The sequence below is a fragment of the Patagioenas fasciata genome, chromosome 1 (assembly GCF_037038585.1).
Source record: "Patagioenas fasciata isolate bPatFas1 chromosome 1, bPatFas1.hap1, whole genome shotgun sequence".
Lineage (NCBI taxonomy): Eukaryota > Metazoa > Chordata > Aves > Columbiformes > Columbidae > Patagioenas > Patagioenas fasciata.
This window is the reverse complement of record NC_092520.1, coordinates 180,116,341-180,136,156: the sequence shown is the minus strand read 5'-3', so window position 1 is coordinate 180,136,156 and position 19,816 is coordinate 180,116,341. Positions and strand designations below refer to the sequence as shown.

Sequence of the window (19,816 nt, the reverse complement as noted above, 5' to 3'; positions counted from 1 at the left end):
TTCTTGTTGTGTGTTTTGTACGGTTTTTAGTTTATTATTATTAAGCCGCATTCAGTGCCGACTTCACAGAACACCTGCAGGTGACTTGGGGCGAGGCCAAAGGTCTTCACCGCCCCCTCCCCACGTACTCTTCACCAAGGCGGCTGCTCGTCCCCTGCTCGCCGGCAGCTCGCCGCTGGTGGGGGCTCTCCTCACTCTGGGCCACTGCCTCCTGCCCCCTCATGCCGCCCGTCCCTGCCCGGCGTGATTCCAGTGACACGGCAGGGAAGGGGTAGCGCTCCCGCCCCAGCGCAACGGGGGCCCAGGAAGCCGGGGCCGGTGCCGGTGCCGCCTCCCGGCAGCCGCCGCTCTCCCCGCCCCCGGGCCGTGTGTGCGGAAGCGGCCTGACGCGCGGCGTTGGCGGCGCCCGGGATTGTGGGAGCAGGGGGGGCCGAGCGGCGGGGAAGGGGCCGGGGCCGGAGCCGACGGGTTCCGGTGTCGGGCGCAGACGTGTCGGCCGGGGCCGCGGGGCGACAGCGCTGTCCCTGCCCGCTCGGAACAGCGCCCGGCCCGGGGCCGGCCAGGCAGCGCCATGGCCGGGACCAGCAGCCCCGAAGCCGTGAAGAAGCTGCTGGAAAACATGCAGGGAGACCTGCGGAGCCTGAGCCTGGAGTGCCGGAAAAAATTTCCCCCCGTGAAGGAGGTGAGAGCGGGCTGAGCTGAGCCGGGCCGGGCCGGGCTGGGCGATGGGCGCCGCTCCGGAGCGGCCTCCCTGGGCGAGGGGCCCGGCCGGAGCGAAGGCTGCAGGCGTGCCCGTGCTCCCTCAGCCCGGTGCCACTCCGGTGCGGTCCGTCCTTCATGGCCGCGGGTTGCCGAGCGCAGCCTGTGCCGAGCCCCGGGTTTGCCTGGTGTGTTTGCTTGCGGGTGGTTGTTTTGGATACGTTACGGAGACGGGGGTGACGTGGGCCGCGCTGGGTCAGCTCCGAGAGCGGGGCTGGGGAGAGGGATCCGCTGTTGACAGGGGCGACATGGGGGCAGCCCCGCTCCATCCCCAGCGCCCTCCCGGGGGAAGAGGCAAAGTTTGGCTTGGCTGTCTCGGCGTCTCCTCAGCAAACTCACCCAGGCGGGCTCGGTGCTGAGGGTTCGGGCGCACGGCGGGCGGGCACCGAGCCAGTGCCTGAACGGGCGGCCCTCGGGTAGCCGGGGCTCGGGGGCAGCCCCGCCGGCGGGCGCTGCGCGGGCCCGGCGGGAGTGCCTGGGGGTGCGGGGCCCCGCAAGTCTCGTTCCGGGGTGTCTGTGTGAGCGTGTGAGGAGCACACACGCGTTCCCGAGCGGGCGTTATTTCTCAGTGTTGCACGTCTGTGTCCGCCGGTGGTAACTGCGGGGATCGCTGGTGATCGCCAGCATGACCTGTCGTTTTGGGGTTATGTGGCTCTTCGGTGGTATGGTTACAACCGAGGAGGCTCGGGAGACACAGAAATTTAGGCTACTTTTTTTTCTCCCTTTCTAAAAATTCCATTTAATAAGCTTGTGCCAGTAGGATTGTATGTTTTATTTTTTCAAATCTCAGTTTACTCGGTGCTCTGCTTGAGACTTCAGTAATCTTGAAAAGCAGGTTTAACTGAAGAGACATCAGAATTTTTCTCTCTAATTTCAAGCATACATATTATACAAGTGTTTCTCTAGTGTTTTTACACAGTCAGTTTAACTTTATCATTAGTTTGTCACCATTAAAACATATGTTTTTCTATGCAATACTGGGAGGAAAAATACCAATGTATTAACTCAGATTAACCTGCAGAACCTGAAGGGTATCTGGGAAAATAAAGACTTTGTCAATTTGGAAGGAAGGAATTAGGTATGTAGTGTGACTTTAGTTCAAATTAAGTCTAGCATGTTTAATAAATCATTATACACTTTAACAGATGAATTGAAGCTATGGGTGTGCTTGTTTTGAAAGGCATGAAATGACACACTGTAACAGAGCATGTTATAATATTTATGATTATAGGTTGCAGAGAAATGCCTATGTGTTTGACAAACTGTGTGTGGTCACAGCAAAACAAGAGAAAGTTGTGATCAGTTCTGAGAAGTTGTGGGTGGTCACATGCAAATAAGAAAAAGTTGTGGTCCATGGAGTAGAAATCTGTGTGTATTTTGGAGGGAGATGGGGGTGCTCCTCCCACTTTCTCCTGTGTTTTACTGTGTGACTGAGTAAATTGTTTGGTCTCTGAACAAGTTTCCATGCTGTGTTCATGTTCACTTTCTTGAAGAACTACGAAGGAGATGGGCAGTGTAATTCTTAATGAAGCCTCACTAAAAGTACTAGCTTATGTTTACCATGCTGGAGGTTAGAGTAACCACTGCCTGTGCAGTTCTTGGTACTTGTTCAGCATGTTTGTGTTGTTTACTTTTACATCTTGACAGCAATTTGCATGACTTCATTGAAAACACTTAAAGTTTTTTACAGTTCTGTGGAGTTCGGGTAAATTCATGGAGTAGTAGGTGGGACTTTTTCTGCTGTGAGTTGTGGGCTTTTGCAGAGATTTCAGTAGAGAACAGCCCTACAATAGGATGTATGATACAGTTGCAGGAAACGATCTTACTTCCTCACTTCTGGAAGCCATTTTTAAAAAGTTTTAAAGGAAATGAATATCCTTCTCTGTGAAATTTCAACTGCTAAAGAGATTCTATGGCATGTTTGGTCTGATCATGATTGGATTTGGCTAGAGGAATGACATGTTCTTCTTAACTGATTTGGAACAGCACCAGCTTTTTAAACCATGTTTAAACATAAGCTTTTTAAAACAAGTTCCCACTATTTAAAATGTCACTTTTTAACCTGCAGTGTAACTAGACTGTGCTCATCACTACCACATGCAGGGTAATTTATGAGTTTATCTCGCAGCTGATGTGTATGCTTCTATGTCACTTAATAAACTTATCATGCTGCGATAAAGCTATTGAAACATTTCTAGTCCAAAATCAGTGGTTATGAGCTCTATCTTAGTTGTTAGGTTTGATACGTACTTTATGAAGGCAAACTGCTTCTAATAATCTTTTCAGTTTCTGACGTGATCTGAAGTTTTGCCCAGGGCTATTTGTTATCATCAGCCATTTCTAAAATATTTATTCTTTTTTTTTTTTTATTTTAATATTTTATTTTAATATTAATACTGGTAAAATTTTGCAGAAATTTATACTTGTTGCTCAAATAATTAATTAGAGTTAATCCTTTTTTTTTTTAGTCAATACTGTAAGGAGTTAAAAAGTGGTATGAGCCCTTTTTTAAAATTAAATAGGGTTTTAGTTTTCACTTTTTTAAAAGATCTTTCTAGCGTGTGTGCTATTACAAACTAATATAATATCTATGAGGTATGGAGCGACCAAAACAATATTAAATGTAACACAGCTGAAGAGCTTTATTGGATGTTTTTTTTTTGGTGGGGGGAACTGCAGCAGAAGAGGTGACAGCTGGCTGGGGGATCCCACAGGCTGTGAGATTTAGACCTTACCTCAGGTGCTGGAAGTAAGATCTTAAACTCTTGTTTGAAACAGAACTTGAATTCTTCATTGTTTTAAGCACTTTCATATTTTTCTATTACTTCTGAGTCTGTAAAGTTTTCTTAGTAGGTCACATTTATGTGGAAATCATGTAGTTTTAAGGCCAGTCACTTATAACAGTGGATCCTGAGGTTTTTGCTAACTGATAATCTGTTAAGAAGCATTGAAATTACTGGGTTTCTCCCAGTATTAAACTTCTGACAAATAGGTGGCAAGCTTCCTTCACCTTAATTAGGGCTTTTAACTAAGAAATAACAATGTATTTTTGTCCCCAAAGCAATGCACGCCTCTTTCTTTGCTCTGTGTGACGAATAATATCCGTGTAGGATTTTCCTAGGAGGTGCTGCTTAATAAATTGAGAATGAGAGTTGCAGAAAGAATCTGTGAGTTTGAAATAGTGTCGCTGATGATGTTTGGGGATTAACTAATGTGCTGGACTTATTTTCCTTAAGGGCGTGGGGAACACCAGTTACCGTAAGACTTTAGACCCATGCCTGTTTGTTGTTAGGTGTTTTTTCTGTTTGATACTTGCTCAGATCAGCGCTGACTACAGAATTGTACTAAGCATTAAAGCAATATACTATGATTAAGGAGTTATTTGGTGATTACATCTGTGGTATGTCAAAACCATTTATATTGGCAGACACACACGTAATGACATTGAGAAAAAGTGTATTTGTATTTTCACACTTATTAAAATAGACACCAACCAGGGATGTGATAGAAACTCTCAGGGCAAGAGTAAACAGTATCTTTAGAGATTGAAATTTCAGAGGATGAAGCAGTCTTTGGTACAGACATCAGTTGTGCTCATGTTATCATAAGTAATCTGGCGTTTCTCCTAGAAAATGATACCACTTGGTCATTATTCTGTTGGCTTTAATATGGTGGGCTCTGACTTTGCCCTATACTAGAGCATTGTGATGCTACTAACTCTGGACTGAGTTGTGTGGCACATGCATAAAGCTTTATAAACTATTTTAACCTGCTAGTGCCTGTGCTCTCTTTAGTGAACTGGAGTAGGACTTTTGTCTTATCACAAAATTGAAAGTAGTTCAGTGTGCTAAACAGGTTACCTGCTGTTTCTTATCACTGAATGAAAATGTTGCATCTGATTTGGTTAGACAATTTCATTGAGTAAGAAACATTAGAAATACACAGGGAAAATATTTATAATCAGCAGAAATAATGGAGTTAAAAGGGAAAATAAGTGTACATAAAAAATTATGCTCAGCCTGATTTCCAGTGGGATGTAACTCCTTGTTGTTTACACAGATCCAGTCCAACAGTCTCAGCTTTCTAGTAGGCTCGTAATCTCTATGCTGAGCCAGGATTTTGCTTTACATTTAAACAGCAGGAAAAGCTGCTATGAGTTTGGGGCAGCTGGGCCTGGCTCAGACCCTCAGTGGGACAGGCTGTGCTCTCTGCTCAGCAGCTGTATGACAGATTGCAGGGGTCTGTGTGTTTTAGGTTGTTTGCTGCTGTGGTAATTTGGAACTGTAGGGTGGATAAAGAAACAGCATTCAACTTCCCTCAACCTGGAAGAGCAGCACAGGTTTAGCCTTGAGAACTTTGGTTGGATGAAGTGCTCTCCTGGGACTCCTGAAAGATAACTTGGACAGCCTCTCTGTACTGCTTCTTTTCCAGACTTTTGTTTGAAATGCAGCATTGCTTTTGATGAACTATTTATTGAGTTGTGTGTGCCTTTGGCATACAGACTTGTTTGTGAAAATGTTGTAAATTAATTTGTTTTATCTAGGAAAAAGAATAGAATACAATTTTACTTTTTTTTTTTTTTTTTTTAATAAGCAACTCTATTTGCAGGCAAGTAGCCTTACTTTTTTTTTTTTTTTGGCAAAAGTTAATCCAGATTTTACTGTCTTTCAGCTAGATCAAACTTTTACATTATTTAATTACAGTAAAAGTGATGTGGGCCAGCTGAGCTAAAATATTTGATTTGCCCTTTCTATTGGGTTCTCTAAACACAGGTTTTATTTATCCATTACTTCTTTTGGAGTCCACTCCTGTCTGCAGTGAGTGACATATGTGACAGTTTTATCCCTTGCGTTAAATCATTCTTGTTTTGCAGTGATATACTGATCCTGAACACATCTTAGGGCTAATGCCAAAAAAGTTATTGGGAAGCTTGTTATTTTAGGGAACATCTGCGATGTCATTGAGTAGCTGTATGAAACTAAATATGAGGATGTATTCCAAAATTTAAACGTAAGTTAAAAAGATACAGGTCAGTTAATTAGGCTTAAAATGTCAAAGTGATGCAACTGGAAGGGACAGTTAGAAAAATGTGTTAATATTAGCTGTTTGTTCTGTAACAGTAACAATATTTCTGAAAATCTGTTGAATGTAGTGCAGTACGCAAATCACAGAAGGCTAAGAAAGAAAACAGCTTGCTGAAATGCCTTGTGATTTGGGTGTTTGAGTTGCTTGATATATTGCTAACATTGAATGGTTTCAGAGAGCAAAAGGATGAGCCAAGCAGCCTGGCAAAGAACAAACTTCTGTACGTAGACTGTTTTCTGCTTTATTGTTTTATTTAAAAGGTTTAAATAATTCTGATACTATAGCCTACAGGGAACTTAACCTGCACTGAGCTTTCCAGGTTGGTTTATTTTCAGGTCTTTACGTTAGTTCAGAAGGATGCAGATACTGTAGAGTTTTTTGTTTTCTTTAATGGGTATTCACTTAACTAGTAATTGGAAGGTTCTTTTGAAATGTAGAAACTATGGTCTGTAAAATCCATATTGCCACAATTAGGCAGCTTGCACTGAAGCATGTGTTTTGTGCATGTGACTGGAGATTATTCTCTTGCATTCTTGAGTTGCCAGGCAGTAGCTGAGCTGGTAACTTGAAACAGGTGATTTGTAATATTTCCTACAGTTCTTTTTATAATTCCTGATCTTTATGAATTGCTGTGTTTGGTAGCTTTGTACCTGGACTCCCTTAATTTTAGAGTGTTTTAAATTTAATATTGATCTATGTACAGTAGTATTTTTTCAAAATTGTATGTTTTTTAAAGCTTACTGTTCCAAGGGACTGTCATCTATTAAAATGTGTTCTAAGCTTCAAGATTTATTATAAAGCCTAAATTTCCTGTCATCATTTTAGTGTTTGGTAAGAAATGTCATATGTTCAGAAATTATTCAGTCTGTCACCTACACATTAGCTATCTTTGCCACTTGATATATGTTATTGTTTCTTCCTTGGCTTCCAGCAGCTGATCAGAAGAGCATGGGGTCTTCTGCTCTCTGTGTGTAGTTGTCTCACATACAGAGGTTTAAGCTTAGAGCTCTGCATTAGCCCCCTACTAGCAGGTCAGCTGAATTAGCTTAAGGAGAGGCTTTAAGAATTACGGAGCATTCAGCAGAAACTAAATCTCCATTGTAATGGGAGTCTAAGTATTTAAATTTGTGCATCGTAATCTCTGATTGAATCCGCATCTGCCTCCTGTGTCTTCCTGAAGATTATATTGGAAACCTGTAGCAGAAGTTGGAAATTCTTGGTGACTCCAGTTCTCAAGCAGTGCCCAGACTGTTGACTGCTATTTCTTTTTACCAGATGCCAGGCAAATGGGCATTGCTGAGCCTGCCTGGGTGACTTTGAATTTAGTACTTGTGGCAAAGCCTCAGGAGTTTCCTGGTCCCATTTGCACTTCAAGTGTAAATCTCCTAAAACTCTGAAACATGGTGGTGTTTGGTTTGTGGTGTTTTGTTTGGTTTTGTTTTGTTTTTTTTTTTTTTTTTTTTTTTTTTTGTTGTTGTTGTTGTTATTTGTTTGTTTGTTTTGTTTGGTTTTTTTTTTAATGTAGAATGATGATTGTTGTGACAAAAGTATGTCATAAGAAGTTAAGTGCTCTGTTTCAGTGATTTATAATCAATTGTGTAGTACTTGACAGATCACTCAGAAATCCATTAATAGTAGACATGAGCTCTCAAGATATCTGTACATTAAGTATATATGAATGTTGTGGTTTAACCTGAGCTAGCAATACAACCATGATAGCCACTCACTTATCCCTTCCTCCCCTCCCCCTAATTAGGGGCGAGAATCAAAAGGGAAGGGAGAAACTTGGATTGAGATAAAGACAGTTTAATAAAATAACAAAATACTAATACACTACTTGTAAATGTGTGTGTGTGTATATATATATATATATATATATATAATAGGAATAAAAGATACTCAAGGCAATTCCTCCTGAACACACTGAGCAGCCAGTCCCAGGGAACGGCACCTGGTCCCAAAGCTGATCTCGGAGAGAGAAAAGGGAGGAAAAAGGCATAAAAGCCCAGAGGCCTCTTAAAAATGAAGAAAGCCAGACTAAACATCCCACACCAAAAACTCCTCTGGCTCCGACAAAAAGAGCAAAGAGAAGAGCAGAAGAGCAGAGCCAGCTGGAAGGCCCTGAGTCCTAATATATGAACCATGATGCTAACGGGATGGACTACTCTTATTGATCCATCTGGATGTCAGTCGAGCTCTGCCCCATCCATGCCTCCCTTCCTCGATGCCTCACACCTGTGGGCAGAGCGCTGAGAGTGTCCTTGGCTCTCAGACCAGAGCAATTAAAAACATTATCTCTGTGTTATCTCTTGTTCTCAAACTAAGTCCAAATAATGAGCTTGCTAGCTATGGAAAAGAAAGGTTTGTAACTGCATGAAGAAAAGTAACCCATTTTCAGTTAAACCAGCACAATAAATATATATGTATAGTATATATATACATAATTTATATATAATTCAAAATACAGGGTATCCTGATTCTGACTGTGGAAGAGAAGTATAACTTAAGAGTTTACTGCTAATTGGCTGTGTTTCTTCTGTATCAAGACTTGGTTAGCTTTATTTCTTTGTGTCTACATCAGTACTGTTCAGTAATGAGTTGTTTTATGTTGTTCATTCTGATTTCTTCTGTTGGTTTATATGTGGTGGTTTTTCCAGCTGAGCTGTAATATTTTGATTGTCAAATGAGAACTCTATAGCCTCCTGTTAGGAAGCTGTGGACTTTAACAAGACCTCCCCTTAGTCTTGTCTTCCTCAGACTGAACAAGTGCAGCTCTTGCAGCATCTCCTTATTTATTTTTTTCCATGCCCCAGCTGTCTTGGCAGATCTCCAATGAACTTGCTCCATCATGTCAATGTCTTCCTTGCATTGGGGAGGCTAAAACTGATCATATTATTCCAGCAACAGTCCTACAAGAGCCAAAGAGAGGGAAGGACTCCCCTCCACCTCCTGCCTGTGTTCTTGCTAATACTGCCCAGCATGCAGTTGACCACTTTTATTGCAAGGGCTCACTGCTGGCTCTTGTTTCCACTTTGTTGTTCACCAAGACTCTGGGTCATTTGCTGCAAAACCACAGCCCGCAGCCTGTACTTGTGTGTGGGGCTGGACTTTGCATTGGCCTTTGTTGAACTTCATGAGGTTTGTAGCAGCTCATTTCTCTGAATAGACCTAACCTGGCCCTGGAATGTTGAACAGTACTCTGAATTTTATACTTGTCCACAGATTCTATGCCTTTATCCAGGCTGCTAATGAAGGATGTTAAATGGTATAAGCCCCAGTATCCATCCCTGAGGAGCACCAGTAGTAACTGATTACTAGATGGACTTTACACAGTTTGTAATGACCCTTTCAGCCAATCTTCCTCCCACTTTACTGTCCACTTGTCCATATCTTACCAATTTTACTATAAGGATGCAATTGGAGATGGAATCAAAGGCTTTGCTATAGTGAAGATGTAAAGTATATAGTGCCCTCCCCTTATCCACATAGCCCATCATCTCATTGTAGAAGGCAGTTGGGTTGGTGAAGCTCACGCTAAATTCATGTTGGCTGTTTGTAGTCATCTTCTTGTCCTGCCTGTGCCTAGAAATCGCTTCCAGGAGGATTTGTTCCATAACCTTCCCGGGGAGTGACATGAAGTGACTGGCCTGTAGTGCCCTGAATGTTCTTCCATGCCCTCCCTCAAATGTGTGTGGTGCTTACCTCTCCCCAGTCACCAATAACCTTCCTCACTCATCATGACCCTGATAGAGGGTGTCTTTTCAATGACTTTGGCCTTTGGGTGCATGGGCTTGTATGTGTCCAGTTGACAAATATTTGGTTTGTGTATTCGCTGCCTGTATCTGCCTTTACGGCAGGTGGTGCTCCGTTCCCAGAGACTCTGCTGGTAGGCTTTGCTTCAAGCCAGTAGAATGTGAGCAAGCTCTAATCCAAGTACATGAAATCATTCAATGTAATAAATCGCCATGAGTGCACAGTGCTGTCATATCAGAACTGGTGTTTTGCGAGTTTAAATCACAGGTAGAATGAACATATACAAAAGAAAAGGGTCTGAGTAGGGATTGTATTCCTGGGGAGGAAGATAAAATTACAGAAGGCAAGTACAGTGCTTTTTTGTACAAATGTGATATACTTGAGTGCTTTCATCATGGTGTTTTAGTGTGGAGCTTTTTGTGTGTCCGTTTCCAAATAATAGTTTAGCAATACAGTCATGGTCCGGAATGTGCTTTTGCAAAGCAAGTCAGAATAACAATGAAGTGAAACTGTACTTTAGACAGGAAGATCTCTTATCTAAACTATTGGGTGTGGGGTTAGTGTTCCAGTTGAAAAAGCAGATAATGATGAATAGAAAAAAATTGCTATTTTATTTCATGTAATAGATATCAAAGTAACCACAGGTCTTAGTGAAAGGTTGGCAAATGATGTGATGTAGATACCAATACAGAGCATAATTCCCAAAAGCATTCCTGAATGGTTATATCTTTAGAAGAGAGAAATCAAAAGCTTCCGTAGCAAGAGCTGCAAACGTTACGGCAATTTTGATATCTCTGGAGATAATAATTTGCTCTGAATATACAATCAAAACACAAATGGTCATTCAAAGCACTGGCAGTGGAAATTCTTTATTTCATTAATTTTTGGTAACAATATTATCACATTTAGAAGTTCATACAAAAATATATTTAACTTTAGATCAATCCATAGTAGAAATTAGCACATGCCTGGTTGTTACATTAAGTATCTTTATGTGTATATATAATTTTTGGTTCAAAAAAATATGGATGGTGACTTCTGGTCCTAATTGTAAGATACCAGTTTCTTTGTAGATCAACAAGTTCATCCTTTTACAAATTTTTTTGAAAATTCTTTTTTGTAACTTTTAAAAAATTGCAGATATGGCAGAGATAGTGGATTTTTTTTTTTTTTTCACGTTCTGAAAAGGGTCACAGGTAAGAGAGAGATTCAAGGTTAGAATTTTGTGTCATGTTTCCCTTATGAAAAATTGTTAGCTATGTTATTATTTTTCAATGAAAGAAGGGTAGTTCTCCCATGTGTACTCTAGAGTAAGAGCAAATCCGTAGGTATTACTGTAGATCAACTGATGTACAGTTGGATCACATCCCTCTGGTACCTTGCTTGCCCGTCTGTTCAATTTGCAGTAGAGGTCCATGATGTCTTTGCCTGGGAGAAGTAAACTGCTAAATAATTATACAGGTATGTGTTCAAGCATACACCATGCCATTACTCCTTGTGGCTGTTCTTGGGCTCCCAGCTAACATTATGACAATCACGGAGTTTTCTATAGTGATATCTTTCGGTAATGTAGTCTGTCCACTGCAGCTGGGTTTGAGTGTCCTCAGGGTCCGTGGAAGACAGATTTGGGGAACCGGTTCCTTTCAGATGCACTTACCGCTTTGCTGCTGGTAGGGGTGGCTTGCCTTTATGTCATCCTGAACAGTAGAACTGCATACTCCAGTTATCCTGATACCTCATATGCTATTTATGAGTTATAGATCTTTAAATATGTGCATGCAAACTGTAATGTGGATGAATTTAGCTCTTGAATGTTACCTGGATATTGGAAAATGTTGGTTCTACTTGAGGATGGGTCAGGTCTTTGCTTGCTGAGTGTCTGAGCCAAAATTACCTGTCTCTGTTACCTGGTCGGTGCTTTTGGCCCTACACAAGGACCACAGCACACCTAATGACAGGAAGGCTGAAGTTCTTCCCTGTTTGAACTGAGGACTGGCAAATCCATGGGGAGACAAAGAGTTTTGAATCTGAGAAACTCTAAAAGCTTGGTTTGAAAGTCTCTATGACTTTCCACATCCTGGTCTCTCTTGCGTAGAGAGCCTCTGGCTATAAGGCAGCCTCAGGGTGAGGTTCTCCGGGAGCTGTGAATGCTGTTGTCAGACCATACCTTGGGAGAGGAACTTTGAGGCCAGGAGTTAGGTATTACGCACAGGCATCTTTTCAGTCTATGTGGAACCATACTGTGTGTGGTAAGTTCTCCATTTTCTTTACTTTGATTTCTGTGAAGGGTGATTTCCATGTAATCAGCAAATACTTGGTAAGTTCCAAAGAAGCAGAAAGGTGATGGGCAAGTGCTTGAGCCCAGATAGTCCAGTTGAATTTTGCTGAGATTATTGGCTGATTAAAACAAAGTCAGAGTACTGGAAGAGGTTGACTTGAATATATGCTGTTCTTCATCAGTATTTCTGCTGCCCACACTGGGTGCTGTAGTTGCTTCAGCAGAAACATGAAACAAAACTCAGTAATGGGAACTGTATGTTTGAGACATTTTATTACAGTTTGTTTCACAGTTATTAAAATAGCAAAATAGGAAATCTAATTAACTGAAGGTTTCAGGTACACTTGAGCTTTGTTACGTTACAGGAATTAGGTGTATTTGTTTCTTTTTAAAATTAAAGACATAACTGACTTGCTCATTAGATTACTATTAACTGTGGTGTTAAGGGAAACTGATAATGTTATTATACTTTAAAAAGTGGTAACTTCTTTAAAAACATATTGCCTTATTTTTTTGTGAAAGTCAACTATCATATTTGTAGCCATAAATACACAGTATGATGCTGGCCATCTCCTTTTTTAATCTTTTTATAATGGGACAGTGTCCTGAAGAGGGCTGTGGTAATTGATGTCAATTTGTAAACTTAAAATCTAGTAATATCCCTTTTAATTTGCCAAGTTAAATTGATGAAATGGATGCAATCCAAGTTTACTTATATTGGTCTATACAGAATAGCCAGATGGTTGTTTATAGTCTCATTTTTTCTACTGGTTATTTGTGATCAGCTGAGGTAATTTTTTGGTAAATGTTGATATGTGATGTTTTTTACATATGCAGTGGAGTGTGTTTTTTCTCCTTTTTTTTTTTTTTTTGTGGGATGTGTGCAGTGTAATTAGTTTCTGACTGTAAACATTTTGAATTAGGATTATAAATAGAAACCATAACATAATGCAGATGATCATGGAACTTCCTGTGTCTCATGGAGAAAAACTGTTAAATTTAGAGCGGTAGTAGAAAGTCTAATAGCTGTTGTTTTGTTTTACCTTAGTTTTAAAAAATATATGGTATTTTGTATAAAGCTAACATGGAAACAACTAACTGGGAGACCTTATCTTGGACGTGTTTTTTCCCTCTTTGTGCAGAGTGCACGGTGTTTGTGAATGTCATGCCCGTGGGCAGGCTTAATATTTCTTTGCCTCAGAGTGAGTTTGTCACTCCTGGCAAGAAAGAAATCGATTGCCACTAGATGTGATGAGGTTTAGTTGGAAGATAATTGAAACTGGACTGTGACAAATCCTTGATATTAATTAATAGGAACAATTTGTTGTGACAAGACACCCTCCTAATTAGCTGACACTTTATCACTGAAGAAGAACGGGGATTGACTTAAAACTTAAGACACTTCAACACATTGAGTTAATGTAATTAAAATAAATGAGGACTGCATTTGGCACTCTTCATTTTAATTATGCGAAGGATATATTTGCATGTCACTTTGTGCTCATTTGAGCATGTTGTATGTTAGTTCAGGCACTGTGGATATTATTCTGTCTGTATTTTTGAAATAGAAACACTATGTTCAGCAAAGCTTAAATAATTATCTAGAATTTCACAGATCTCTTCAATGATCTTTAAGCAGTGTTTAGCTTTTCTGTGTTGCTTTTGGAAATGAAAAAAAAATTGAAATTTTCAATTTGGCGTTTAATTTAGCTATTTAAAAAAATATTTATATCAACTCTTAATGAAAATATCTGTTTATTAATTTATACAGTCATCTTAGCCTTTCTGGGAAATTCTGTTGGAGTGGTGTTTTGCTGGAGGGGAAATATTACTACTTGGTAGAGCTTCATCTACTGTCACTTTCTTATTTCTACTGCCACAGCTTGTCTAATCTGTTTTATAGTGATGGCACTCTTCTTTAAATAGTAGTATCAGAGGAAAATGGAAATGTTTAGCGTGGGAAGTACACAGAAATACAAAGCTCAAATAAAAGGGGAAATGTACTTTCAAATTTGGCAGGACAGTATTTTCCAGCAATGTGTCCTATGATTTAGGAAAACCTGTTGCATTTATTTTGGTGCACAGTTTATTGAACATTATTTCTTTAGTTGTTTCCAGAGGTTTATAGCATATTAATGGAACTAAAAAAATGAAGAGGCGCCATTTGCAATGTATTCTTGTGTTTTGTACACAAAACTTGTCAGAAATCGTAATTTTGAAAGGCAAAGCTTCAGTGTTATTTTTTTCAGTTTGGCTTGATTTCGTTAGAGAATGTGACTTTAGTGATTCACACTGGGGAGCGTTTGTGGGCAGCTGAGGAGAGAACCGCTGTTCTGTGCAGCGGTTTGTGACCCCTTGGTGGGATGCTCAGCTCCGCAGCACCTGGCTGGGGTCCAACCACCCTGTGTCCCCGTGTCCCCGCAGCCCCTGGTCCTGCCGAAGGGGTGTGAGGGAGAGGAGGGGGCTACTGGTCTGTCGGGTCATGGTTACCAGGATGTGGGGGAACTGCTGGTGTGGATTGTGTGTGCTGGGAAGAACAGAGAGTCATGGTGCTGCACTGGGGTAATTCGTGTAGGGCATTCAGGAAGCAAATCCCTGGGAAAATGGATTTGTTCTGGTACTCATTAGTGAAAGTGTTACCTTTCAAATGGAAAATGCTGCTACCCAACTAGAAGATCGGTAATAAAATTCAAGTGTTGTGTACCACATCCAGTTTATCAACTGAATTTCATTGCTTAAGTATTAAGCATTTCTGTAATTACTGATGTTCTCAGTTTCTTCAGCACTTCAACCGGATGAATGTGACAGGCTATATATCATGGCAGTTGTTTCACAGTTTGAAACTGTACAGAGACTAATTAACAGTTTTTTTGTTTACTAGTGATTTTTCTTTGCATTCATAGAACTGGAAAGTAATACCATGAGAACTGTGATTTCTAAATTCTGAACCACAGAATATACCCCTTCCTGTGGAGTTCTGGAAAGGAATTCCAGAAACCAGAAAGATTTCACTTCTGTATTAGCTCTGCTTACTGAAAACATTACAAAAGCATTTTTGCTCTGAGACTATAAATTCTAATTTATCTTCCATTTTCTTATTGCTTTCTACATGTTGATGTATGGAATAGCATCTAAACTACTTATTTTCTTCTCTTCCAGGCTGCTGAATCAGGAATAATAAAAGTGAAAACCATAACTGCACGGAACAGTGATATTTTGGCAGGTAATTATTTGCAATACAATGGGAAAAATAAACTGGTGTTACAGATCAAAATATTTTTTAAAATGTCTTGGATTTGTGTAATAATCCTACACATCTTTTAGTGTGTGTTGTATCAGTGATGCTTTACTTTTGGACACCTAGCAAAAAAACCAGTAGCATGAGAATTTTTTGATACTACAGCTTTTTCATGTTAATGCTATACTGATGCTGAGGAAGGTCTCAGTTTTCAGTTGTGGCTCTACAAAAGTATCATTCTCTTAGAAAAATAACATTAAGTGCTTAGACTCCAAATTCTCAATATTTTTTGCACTGTCTACGTTCACCACAGCTGTTGTTGAGTTCTTGGTGTGGAGTTCCGCAGTGTGATCATCGCCTGTATGTTGAGTATGAGAGTCTAACCTTTGAAGACTTGTACCTGGCAGGCAAAAATTCATCTTAATCTGAGACAAGGTCATTCAATTTAAGGTGTACCATTGCTGTGAGGGACAGGAGATTCTTGTGAATTGCAGGTTTGTAAGTGCTTAAAACAGCATCTCATGACTTTCTTCAGCTTAATTAAATAGTATGTAAATTGATGGCTTCCTGACAATTGTTGGTAAAGCCTTTGTCCAGATTTGAATGGCCATGTGTTAATACTTGAGTGTCTACTCCAGCTGTAGTCAAAATTTTTCAAATGCTAAATTATTTGAAAGGTCCAAATGAGCAGGTGTAAAACTAGTTCTTGTTTTGAGGTATGTAAATCAGATATTGGTAAGGAGGCACTTTGAAGAATTATTTGAAGTAGCAGTCCCACCCTCGATATTTCACTTTAATGCCTCTTTTTTATTTGTTTATTTTCTTTGTTTTTTTACTGCTGTCATGAATGCTGACATAAGTGGGAAAACAATGCCAGGTAATGTCAGCTATATCAAAATACACAAATGAACAAGAGAAATCTTTAGTTAGCCTTTTTGGGAAACTATCAACATTCTTTTGCATATTACTGTGCAAACAGCTTTATATTTTAGAAAGCTACTTTGTAATCCTGCAAAATTATTTGTTTTTTAATCTTCATTTCAAAGTGAAGAGATGTGAAAGATCGTTGATTTGGGGCATGAATAGACAGTCTTTTGTCTTTTTGAGGGAACCCTTTATGGTAATTGGTCAAATTTTGTAACTACTTTTCCTTTGGAAGGTTTAAACTAGAATGTAGCTAGTACTTATTTAATTAATTTTTAAAAAAAGTGCAGATTTTTTGCTATGAGGTTTGGAAAACTAGCAGGTCCTAAAAGTTATTTAGATTAGTTAACCTTTGCTAGTAAGATAATAACCTTTTTCCTGGTAAGAAACTGCATAACAGAGGGGAACGTGATTTTGCTTGCACATTAACATAGTATTCCACAGTTTAAACATAATGTCATTAAACAGTCCCAGTGTTTTATGGACTCTTGTCTTTTTGAGGTGTCAGCTGTAACCTACTTTTGTAGATAAGTTAATGTCGAGATCTCTTGTCTCCTGTCTGATACTTACAGTTTTTTTGGAGGAAGATAGCACATGTACTTTAGTAATAATAAAGCTGCAAAAGGCTATTGTAATTGTGAAATTTAGTGAAGTAGATACTCTTGGACTGCTAGTTGAGAACATCTACTAGACATGCTAGTAATATAAATAAATATTTTGATCAGGATATGATTTTTCTTTACGTTTTGATGTAAACTGTCATTTCACTAAAACAGATGAGAACAATTGTGATTGTTTTGAAGAAGCTGACTTGATGCTTTATTGAAGCATTACACTGTGTAGGATTATAATTATTACAAAAAGAGATGCAATCTTAAAATGACAAGTACACAGAGATAATATTATGTCTGGTGAGATGTGTTGAACTTGCTAGAACTCTGAGGGCATTGATCTAACTTCTTTCTCTTGGAAAAGTTAAGCTGAGCAGCTGCAAAGTCTTTGTTCTTGGCAGTCTGTACGTGCTTTATAATTTATTTATGAGGATTTGAGTAGGGAAGAGAAGTCATCTTGTGCTTTACATCACAGGAGGTAAATTATGTGAGAAATTATTTCCATGTGGCTCTGAGATGCACAGTTCATACTTTCATTTTAGAAGTTCTTTTAAAAAACTAGAATCATAATCTTGCTGATGGAATGAAGGTGTAAGTTTTACTTTCCTAAAACCTCTTTTGATGGGGTTTATTATGGTAGATATTTTTTTAATATATTCTTACATAATTTTGATAGCAAAATGGAAGCAGATCTGGATATAAGAAAATTTTTCTGCATTTTAAGACTGAAGCTAATATAGTGATCAATACTAAACCAGATCTATGAAACATTAATTTTTCAGCTTCATGAAGTAAAAATCCCATTGTTAAATTATTGTTTTTAGTGGAGTATAGGAAAAATACTGTAAAAAGTTTATATTTTTTTCTTGTTACTTATTAACTCTCATGCCATTTTATTTCCATTCAGAAGTCTTATGTTAAGGATAAATGTTTTATGATATCCTTTTAAGAATTTTGCTTTCTTCTCTCTGCTTGATGGTGGACACTGATAATCAGATGCCTAAATGATGTGTCTTAATTGGGAACAAACTTCCATTTTTGATGAAATAGCCAATGTTTTGGTTATAATTTGAAAATCATGGAGTCAAAATCATAAGAGAATGGTATTGGTGGGTATGGTTTGTACTGTATATTTTAAAACCAAGTTTATTTTCTTTGTAGTTCAGTTAAACCTGTTGAAATCCAAGCAGATTGTTAAACAGGCAGTGAACCTGTGTATTCATTCACATTTATGGTGGTGTTTTAATTGTTTTTTATTAGGTATTTGGTGCAAGGTAAGCCTCTGTCAAGTGGACACAGAGCTTGTACTGGCTCTGAAGAGGCTGATGAAACTAACTACTGTGTGTTAATATCACCCTATAAGAACTACTACTTTATAGAAAGTTGACATCTAGAATTTATGCTAGCCTACTCTTTTCATAGAAACTTGTTAGGCATGTTAGTTACTGCTTCAGTTGAAAAATACCACTAAAATATATTTTTGTAGCTCTTACCTTGATGATTCTTTTTTTTTCCCAAATTAGTTGTAGTGATACTTAATAAACCCTCTTGAGAGCCAAACTTCACATTGCTCAATAGAAAAAATAAAATAGATAATGTTTGTATTTTTATATGAAAATGTATTTTTTATTTATGGCAAGATCTGCGCTCTAAAAGTGCGTATGAAACTTTTTAATGAACGCATTTCTCTTACTACACATAGACTAAAACGTGGTATATGAGATGCAGTGTAAGAACACACATTGACCATTCAACTGTGAGGAAATTTTTAATATCTGAAAGGGTGATGAGCAGCTAAAACCTTAAAAGTTTGTATGAGTCAACAAGCAAACCTGCTGGCAGAACAGCACTCATTGGTCAGTCGTGCTTTCCTTTCTTCTCAGAGAAATATTTTCTACTTTATTCATTTTATGAAATTTGTCTCGAATGTCATCGATTACTTTTATGGGGAAAAACTTTTTAAAATATGAGTGCGGAATGGTGTATTCGTTGTGAAGTTTTTTCTCCTAACAAAAAACCAAGAGAAGTTAATGAAACTTGTGTTTTTTCCTGACAAAACTTCATGTTAAGAATCCGCCCTCTCTCACTAAAATACTAATTGAAGAATTCACAGCCAGGTGTACATGCCCAGTATATGAACAGACCAGTCTCTTTCTGCTGCTGTTTTGTCAGTGACATTTGCTGCTCCCTCTCGTGCCATGTGCTTTGGTTTGTGTCCCTGTGCTGCACTTTGTGTTGTTTTTGAATTGGATGCTGAGGTGAAGCAGAGCAGGAGGAGAAGACTTACCAGCCTGAGGCTGGTCACTGCTGCAAGGCCAGAGAAAGCTCTGGGGTGTGCAGAACCCTACAGCCTCTCACCAAGCACATGGGCTCAAAGTGGGTGTGTTGGATTTGAAAGAGTAAGTCACTTGAGTGTGTGGAGGAGAAGGTGCCTGGGGTTTGAGCCTCAGCCAGGAGACCTGTGAGTTGTGGCAGCCCAGTGTGTCTCCACTTGTCTTTTCCCTGTGGTGCAAGAGTAAATCCCAAATTTCCGAGACTGGAGGTTGTTGATCATCTCTATTAACAAAAAGGAAATTTTGCCTTGTATTCTTCAAAGTATTAAACGCTGACTGCTTCCGTATCTCTTTTTGAAAGCATTGAAAGAGAACAGCTCGGAGGTAGTTCAGCCTTTTTTAATGGGTTGTGGAACAAAGGAACCAAAGATCACTCAGCTGTGTTTAGCAGCCATACAGAGGCTCATGTCCCATGAAGTTGTTTCAGAGGTAAGATCAATCTTTATATAAATGCCTGAATATTTAAGTGTGAGAAATACAGACCTCAAACTGAAGGTGAATGCTTTTTTAGGAGGCTGTTTATATTATAATGAACATAGTCTGCAAAATATTTTACTCGTATCTGTGTTTAAAAAATTGTAGTTTAAAAGAAAACCTTTTTGACCATATTTAAAAAAGAACAAACCACAACACAAGGTGAGGAACCTGTAGTAACTTCTAGAAGAAAACTCATGAAAACTCAAACCAGATCATTTCATTTGCATTCTTATACTGCAGGCGCAGAACATGTAATAGTCCTTGATAATTTTGTGGATGCCACCTTAAGAATTACGTTTTACTCTGTGTGTTATGTGTTATAATTTTGTTACATGTTACTTTTAAAAATAAGATAAAA

General features: G+C 39.2%; 1 protein-coding gene across 4 annotated transcripts in view; it reads left to right on the top strand.

Moving 5' to 3' along the window:
- The first annotated feature begins 437 nt into the window (after nucleotides 1-437).
- MON2 (MON2 homolog, regulator of endosome-to-Golgi trafficking) overlaps nucleotides 438-19,816 on the top strand; it is a 73,142-nt gene continuing 53,763 nt past the window's right edge. For 2 of the 4 annotated variants that reach the window (XM_071802650.1, XM_071802648.1), the window contains exons 1-3: nucleotides 438-682; nucleotides 15,035-15,098; nucleotides 19,283-19,410. In XM_071802650.1, coding sequence (XP_071658751.1) covers nucleotides 572-682; nucleotides 15,035-15,098; nucleotides 19,283-19,410 — 303 coding nt within the window. In that variant the 5' untranslated portion in view covers nucleotides 438-571. The remainder of the gene's footprint in view (nucleotides 683-15,034; nucleotides 15,099-19,282; nucleotides 19,411-19,816) is intronic. The other 2 variants (XM_065835826.2, XM_065835816.2) reach the window with 1 other exon arrangement.